The 8,683-nt window shown below is 38.8% G+C and overlaps 1 protein-coding gene across 1 annotated transcript; it reads left to right on the forward strand.

Moving 5' to 3' along the window:
* The first annotated feature begins 470 nt into the window (after positions 1-470).
* On the forward strand, positions 471-2,932 carry LOC129778641 (isochorismatase domain-containing protein 1). The gene is made up of 2 exons (XM_055785683.1): positions 471-704; positions 2,364-2,932. The coding sequence occupies exons 1-2, from the start codon at positions 573-575 to the stop codon at positions 2,832-2,834; spliced, it is 603 nt and encodes a 200-aa protein (XP_055641658.1). The 5' UTR covers positions 471-572; the 3' UTR covers positions 2,835-2,932.
* Positions 2,933-8,683: the final 5,751 nt, after the last annotated feature.

The following is an 8,683-nucleotide window of genomic DNA, read 5'->3' on the forward strand; positions in this document are numbered from 1 at the left end:
TATATTTCCTATCAGTTGATGCAAAAACCTTTGCGATCTATTGAGAAATGCTCGAGTTATAAGCGTTCCAAATCTTGCATTTTTTCCTACTTGTTCAGTGCCTAGATTTTCATTTCACCCCCTATATCTTCTGGTTAGACGTAGTCCTACGTCAAAAGTGAGACAAAAGCCCTACTTCTTTTGACAACTATTTCCGTCCAATAGTAAGAATTTCATGGGAATACTAGTTCTCAAAAACCCACGAACGCTACCATACTGAAATATCTTCACATATTTCATCATGTCTTCACAAAATCGAATGTCTTCACAGTAACTCAAAAGTCTTTAAAATGAGGACATGTCTTCAAACCTGGCATTTCTGACTGGAAATAAAGAATGGGCGTTTTTACGAGAAAAACCGTTGCTTAAAATCTAGAGATGGATTCTGCGTATAAATTTCGTCTCGTTTCATTTGGCATCACTGTTCTATCGTATTCGAATAACATTGGCCGGTTTGATTACGTTTTATTATTCGTGATTCAGTCCGACGGTTTTTCAAGTTTTGTTGTTTTTGTCTCATTTCCAGACACGATATGGCTCGTCAGCTGACCAAATTGGGCTTTCTAGATGCCAAAAAGACCCTCTTCATGCTTTGCGATCTGCAGGAGAAGTTCAGACCAGGAATGAAGATGTTTGATCCGGTCATCAAAAATACTAGCAAGTTGGTAAATATGCAATAATATTTAGTTGGATCGTTACACTTGATTCAGGTAACAAATTGATTGGTTGATTGGTGTGTGAAATCTGTTAATTGGTATCTGGATATTGAAAAATATACTAGTCTGTTGATTAAACGGATTCGAAGTGATAGCCGGCCAACATTCCCATAAGCCAATTGCAAGGACTAGTGATCCCCGTTAATCGTGCGATTAATCGATTAATCGAATACTTCCTACAGAAATCGATTATTAATCGAACGAATACTGAACAACCAATAATCGAAGAGAACGAATAATTTACGTCGACTAATCGATCCATGCCCAGAGCAAAAAGAAAAGTACGGCCACTGCAGTTTTATCCTGAAAATCAATCATTGTCATTGTCGCTCCCCTAAACTCGTAAACGAAGCTCAATGCCGTCAACGCGAATTGAGGTTCCTTTACGAGTTTAGGGGAGCGTAAAGATAATAATTGTTTTTCAGGCGGAATGAATACTTTTTTGATTCTAGATGGCTTTCGAACAAATCAGAAATATTGGACTAATTATTTCTCTCAGTATGACGATTAATCGATTAATCGATTATTTGGGGCGATTAATCGTATCGAATAATGCTTCCTTTACAATGCAGGCTTTTAATCGCATGCGATATACTCACGCGCGATATTTTACAGAGCAGCTCTTTACAATGGTGCGCGATATTGCGCGATAATCTGTCATAATCTGTCTGTCAAACCTGCATCCCTCTAATCATAGTGCCATTATTTGTTTGGACAAGGTCGTACTAGATTGGTGGATCAAAATTATATGTGTGAATGCAAGTATTCCAGATAATTAATAATTGAAAAATTAACTAATTCAATAGGATATTAACAAAAATGTGTAAACATAATTATGATTATGCAGCAATATGCTTGCAATAGGTGATAGACTTAGCTCTCACTTATTGAAGCGGTTCATATGTATAAAGCTAAACATTCATTTCGATACATCCTTTCGATACACCTGTGTGATGTATGTAGCGTCTTCTGTCAAAGCAACGCGATTTTCGTAGCGAAAGAAAGAAGAAGAAGCTTGGAGAGTTCTATGATTTTTCGCACTGTCATGGGTGATTTTGCGCTTTGCTCTGATAGGTTGTCGAATAAAAATCGTTATTGAAGTAAAAAAATCGCGCTCAATGTGAATGATTGTAAATCCGGCATAACAAACTGCTGAAAAGTATTCAAATAGTGGATGAACGATTAATTTCAAAAATCGGGAATCACTAGCAAGGACGATATCTTCATGGAAAAGCCATCTTATCTAATACACAAACCACATTTGAGTATACGATATACAGTAGAACCCTAATTATCCGCGGAAAATCGCGAGAATCGCGGATAACGCAGTAAGGGATTGAAATTAGGTGCAAACACGAAAAAAGATACTTTAGCATGAAAATTATGTGTCATCAATACAGAAATCATTAAATTATTCATCATTAAGGTCGTAATTATTCATCAAATAATGTAAAAGTCATGACCACAACAAAAGATTTCAAATTTGAAATAAAATCACATTTCAGTAGATTTCAGATTCGATAACATAATCTTATTTCCACTTTGTTCATTGTTGTACGTAACTGAATAAAATCACATCATAACAACTGATGGATTTAATATTTTCAGCTTCAGGCAGGAAAACTTCTGAACGTTCCACTGGTCGTGACGGAGCATTATCCAGAGAAATTGGGACACATCGTGAAGGACTTGGATGTTTCTCATGCGAAAGGCATTTTTCCGAAGACTCTCTTCAGCATGATGATCCCAGACGTGCAGGCTAAAATCGATGAGCTGTTCGGTTCGAACCTGGAGACGGTGGTTCTCTTCGGACTAGAGTCACACATCTGTTTGGAGCAGACGGCGATGGACTTGCTGAAGAATGGGTACACCGTTCACGTGGCGGCCGACTGTTCTGTTTCTCGCACCCAAGACGATCGGAAATTGGCACTGGAAAGATTGCAGCAATATGGGTGCTTTGTAACGACTAGCGAGAATATTATATTCAAACTGATGAAGGATAAACAACATCCTGCCTTCGATACGGTTAGACATTTGGTCCGGGAACCATCGGTTGATACAGAGCTGTCCAAATTGTGAACCATAGAAATATTTTTACGAGCTTACATCCGGAAATTCACGTTGTTATGATGCGATTATGATCACAGTGAAAATATATATGTTATTTTTGCATTTTAGTCAATTATTTTGAAAATTTCATCATCAATTTATCTTCAAAATGACCTGCGCTTCGGTTGCCGAGTGGTTAGCGGCATACCTAGATATGGGCAAAACGGTTCATTTCAGTGAGCGGCTCAGAGCCATGTGCTCAATAAAAAGAGCCGGCTCGTTTGAGCGGCTCGACGGCTTTTTTCGATAACTGGCTTATTAGAATATGTAAAGAATGGACGTATAAAATAAGGTTTAAATCAGTAATCAGTGCAGTGAATAGAAAAAAATATTACTTTATTGAAGGTTTTCTCAGATATATCTCCATCACAGTAATCTTCTTCACTTTTTGACGTAGGACTACGTCTAACCGGAAGATATAGGGGGTGAAATGGAAATCTAGGCACTGAACAAGTAGGAAAAAATGCAAGATTTGGAACGCTTATAACTCGAGCATTTCTCAATAGATCGCAAAGGTTTTTGCATCAATTGATAGGAAATATATCTACGCATCTATCATAACGAATAACATTTCATTTTTCTTGAGATAAATAATTGAATAATTGTGAAATATCAACCATTGTCCAAATACACTATGTGCCCATTTTTGATTGGTCCATTTTGTGCTCCTCAAATCGTACCGACCAAAACGGGCAACCAGAGCAGCAGCGAAATAGAAAGCACGATTGGAAAGGAAAAAGAAAAAAATGAGGGAAACATTGGTCGCAGTCTCACACATGCGTAATTCTCGAGCCAGCCAGTCAGCTTCAAAATCCCCTCTCCGCTGCCGTAACGATCATTCTCATCCGAACCGTACACCACATCGTTTCGCATCACCTCACATCAACAAACCAACACAAGCAGCCATGGTTGGATATGGCAAAGGAGGAAAAGTGAAGGGAAAGGCAAAATCCCGCTCGAACCTTGATCTGGAGTTCCCGCTCGTGTTGATCTGGAGTTCCCCGCAAGGGTAGCTAGGCCGAGCGCGTTAGTACCAGTGTACCAGTCCACCTAGCCGGCGTTATATAGCTTCGGCCGCCGAAGTGATCGAGTTAGCTGGCAAAGCTGCTCGCGACGATAAGAAAACCTGCATTCGGAACAGAACACATTCGGTTCGGTGGACATCAAGACAACAGGCAGTTGCAGCGAGTGGCGAGTGGCAAACGCAATCGCAAAACGGCATCAGGTAACAGAAGAAAAAAGTTTGTTCTTTATACAAACTGCTTTGGCGGCAAATCCAGAACAAGGCGGCATCGAGGGCGTTCGAAATGGTTTTTTTCAAAACCACGAGTACTAAGTTTTCTAAATTGGAACCATTCCATAAAACAAGGCGCTTTTCAGGGCCATTAAACCTTCCAAAAAAGAGTTTAGGAAATAAAGTTCAATGCTTTCTAAAACATTATCCAAAATAATAATAAAACACAAATTGATGTTTTCATAATTTGTTTGCCAGGATTTGATGAGTATGTGAATTTGGCAGTTGTTCTGAGCTTATTGATAGTTGGGGACTTTCCTGATTATTCAATTTTCACCAATTCTTAAATTGTTTCCAGATTTAAAGTACAGTAATCTACAATTAGTTCGACATTTAGCTAATTGGACGGACATGTAATGTGACTTATTTAGTTGGACATTTTTGTAAACATAGAGATCCAAATTATGATCCCACATTGAAAGTCGACACTGTACCACTGTCATCGCAAATGTTCAATTACAGGTTAAAATTACCTCCAATCCGACACTGAGTAGTGGTAATGCGACGTGTCATTGAATGTAATTTACTGTAAAATATGTCACAAGCTGGATGGGAAGAAATTTTCCAACTGTGAAAGCTGTGGCGAGTGACAACAAATCGCTAAACAGGAAGGTTTAGCCGAACAAGATGGGGATATCGAGTGATAACAAAACAATAAACTCTTTAGACTTTTTGTGATCCTGAAAAGGACCCTTTTTAGTCTGTATGTGAATCCAACGAGCGAACAAATCGTAATGAATGTATTTTTTTGCCATCGCTCCCTTTTAACGCTCATTCGTTCGTCTCGTTGGACCCGCCCCTTTGGCTGAGTCTGCCGATTTGTCTCTATCCTGTGAGTGTGTACCGCTAGAGTATAAAACACGCGGACCCCAAAAAAATATCTTATTTTCCTTTAAACCGTAAACCCGTGTGGTTGTACGGCATCGGCATCGTGTACTCAACAAAGGAGGAAAAGAGAAGGGAAAGGCAAAATCCCGCTCGAACCGTGGTGGTCTGCAATTTCCCGTAGGTGTATCCGCCAATTGCACCGGAAAAGGTAGCTAGGTCGAGCGCGTTAGTACCTGTGTACCAGTCCATCTAGCCGGCGTTATATAGTTTCGGCCGCCGGAGTGATCGAGTTAGCTGGCAAAGCTGCTCGCGACGATAAGAAAACCTGCATTCGGAACATAACACATTCGGTTCGGTGGACATCAAGACAACAGGCAGTTGCAGCGAATGGCGAGTGGCAAACGCAATCGCAAAACGGCATCAGGTAGCAGAAGAAAAAAGTTTGTTTATACAAACTGCTTTGGTGGCAAATCCAGAACAAGGCGGCATCGAGGGCGTTCGAAATGGTTTTTTTCAAAACCACGAGTACTAAGTTTTCTAAATTGGAACCATTCCATAAAACAAGGCGCTTTTCAGAGCCATTAAACCTTCCAAAAAAGAGTTTAGGAAATAAAGTTCAATGCTTTCTAAAACATTATCCAAAATAATAATAAAACACAAATTGATGTTTTCATAATTTGTTTGCCAGGATTTGATGAGTATGTGAATTTGGCAGTTGTTCTGAGCTTATTGATAGTTGGGGACTTTCCTGATTATTCAATTTTCACCAATTCTTAAATTGTTTCCAGATTTAAAGTACAGTAATCTACAATTAGTTCGACATTTAGCTAATTAGACGGACATGTAATGCGACTTATTTAGTTGGACATTTTTGTAAACATAGAGATCCAAATTATGACCCCACATTGAAAGTCGACACTGTACCACTGTCATCGCAAATGTTCAATTACAGGTTAAAATTACCTCCAATCCGGCACTGAGTGGTGGTAATGCGACGTGCCATTGAATGTAATTTACTGTAAAATATGTCACAAGCTGGATGGGAAGAAATTTTCCAACTGTGAAAGCTGTGGCGAGTGACAACAAATCGCCAAACAGGAAGGTTTAGCCGAACAAGATGGGAATATCGAGTGATAACAAAAACACAACACCAAAGGTTCTTTTCAGAACCATCAACATATTCATAAAGAGTAAACAGTAAACTAATCCATTTTTCAGGTAGATAGGTAGGTATTCACGTAGGTGAAGAAAATAAAACAATATATTTAAAATATATATTTAACAAAAGCTGTCCCCTTCGTATAGTCCTACGTCACTCCGGTTATGTCCCCGACATTACCCACCCGTCTTTTTTTATTTATAAATATTATCTTTTTAATGTTATCTGATGAAAATCTACTACATCTTTCACTGTTAGCTTGTCCTGCTTTCGGAAAAAATCGTTCACATGGTACTGAAGTCACCGGAATAATATTTTGAAAAAAATTATGGGAGGTTGTGTTCAAGACACGACCGCATTGTTGACGTAGAACCATTCTGTAGTTTAATTCGAATCGCTTGTTTATAACTGCGGATATTATTTTATAATTCTGCGAGCATTTTGAAATAACCATTCTACCAGTTTGGTCGCCCTGAAATGTCTTTTATTGTAGAATCATTTGACGATAATTGTTTGAAGATTCATTCTTGTGATCGCAGAACAATACATGCTCGAGATAATCGCAGCTGTCATCCACAGTGGAGAGAGTTTTGCTACTGGCAAGCGAAACCAAATCACATACAAAATTCCAGAACGACATTTACTTTCTTGGTGACTAAATAAGCGAAATAAACTCAATCTGCACGCTAACCAAAATAAATTAGTGACTTATTATAACTTATTGAATAACTTGGTATTCTCCAAATTTCCTCCCGCTATCTCTCCACCTTGTTTATATTTATCATTACAAATGGGGTTTCAGCGTAGCGAAGATTCACTATTTTTACGTACGGGTTATGAAGCACGCACGTACGCACAGAAATATCCATATATCGATGGCTTGAAGCAACTAAATATACACACACTTATCTCTGTTTTGCGCTCTTCTCAACAGAAGGCCTTTCTGTTAATATTGCCAGTCTAGATTAGCTTAGCTGTCATCTTTTGTGGAGAGAGTTTTCCTACCGTCATGTGAAACCAAATCACTGACAACATTTCAGAGCATTTATTTTCTTGATGAGCTGACGATAGCCTAGCTTAATGATTCCCCACACAATTGTGTAGCTCAAAACATCAATGCAGTTGCGTCAGTTTGATGCAATGATTGCAATGCCAGATCAGCGAGTGAGTAATTTGGCCGGGTCCACAGCTCAGTCCGAAACGTGGACATGTCATGGCGCAAAACAAGCGATGTTCATTGTAACGTATCTAGAACTATACTGAAAGTTTGCATTTCATTCCTTTCCTTGTTGAATTGAAGAGACTTTCAACTTCTTCAGTTCATTCGTCTCTAGCCTTCAAAAAGACCCTTGGAAAACTCTACTCTTTCCTCATATTACCTTTCCACCCCCATTGTCTTGAGAAAACCATTCGATCCCTCGCTGTCCAGCTCGCCCAGCAACGATGTTGTTCAGTCGATTTCCTCACGAAGAATGAAAGTTTGCCTTCTTCTTCTTCTTCTTTCTTTGTTTTTAAGAGGCTTTAAACTTTGTAGTTCATTCGCCTCTAGAGTTTGCCTCAGGGAGATCCATTGTTTATACTCTAGGTAAATATTTCCCTTTGTTCTTCTTCTTTCCCTTCGTTCACTCTAAATCTTACGATTTCCCCTTCGTTTGGTATGTGCATCGCCAGAATCCGTTCACGGCAAAAATAGTTATTAACGTTAACTTTATTTCATAAAAACGTGACCTGTTTTCTGATTTGTCACCCTCAATGAAAGACGTAGTTCTACGTCAAAAATGGTAGAGTCGCGGAGAGATAGATTTCTTTTAATTTCACCAAAGCAAAGGGTTGCTTATTTTCAGCAAATGTGGTTCCGCTAAATATTTATCTACAATAGATATTGCAGCAGCTTTTGCATCATGTGAGAATCGAAAATTGCCAACCAATGCATCAAACTCCTCCCATACAGATGACCGCGCTTCATCACCAACTATTTGTGGTAGTTTCGTAGGCGTGCATTCTATGGATGTCATTTTTAGCGTGCTTATCAACGACTGGTGTGCATAGTTGTACTTTCTGTTATCCCCAAAACTTTCCTGCTTGAAACGAGGATATAGGAGTATTGGTTGGGCTACTAATTCGTCTGACTCAAGATTTATAAATCACTTTACCAGCTCCGAAATCAATTCATTACAAAGCTGATTTCTCTTAATCTATATAATGTTGATCATGTCGAATTATCAGTCGAGAGAGTATAGCAGTTTCAGATAACTACGCAGTTTTCTCCCCGTTTTATATCCCAAACATTTTTGAAATGTTTCGAATGGAATTTTTTCATGATTGACTGTGTTATATTAGTCAATTCATTTCATTCGATACCCATATGCGGGAGTTGCAAAAGTACTTGGCTATCTTGTTGTTAGATTTATCATAAAACAACTGGGCTTTACTAGTCAAGCCCTTTCATCTGATACCCATATAATGGGGTTTCCAGAAGAAATGTAGTCTGCCATTTTGTAACGGTCGCCATTTCGGATTTACATTTTTCATAAACAA

Source organism: Toxorhynchites rutilus, chromosome 1 (genome assembly GCF_029784135.1).
Source record: "Toxorhynchites rutilus septentrionalis strain SRP chromosome 1, ASM2978413v1, whole genome shotgun sequence".
Classification (NCBI taxonomy): domain Eukaryota; kingdom Metazoa; phylum Arthropoda; class Insecta; order Diptera; family Culicidae; genus Toxorhynchites; species Toxorhynchites rutilus.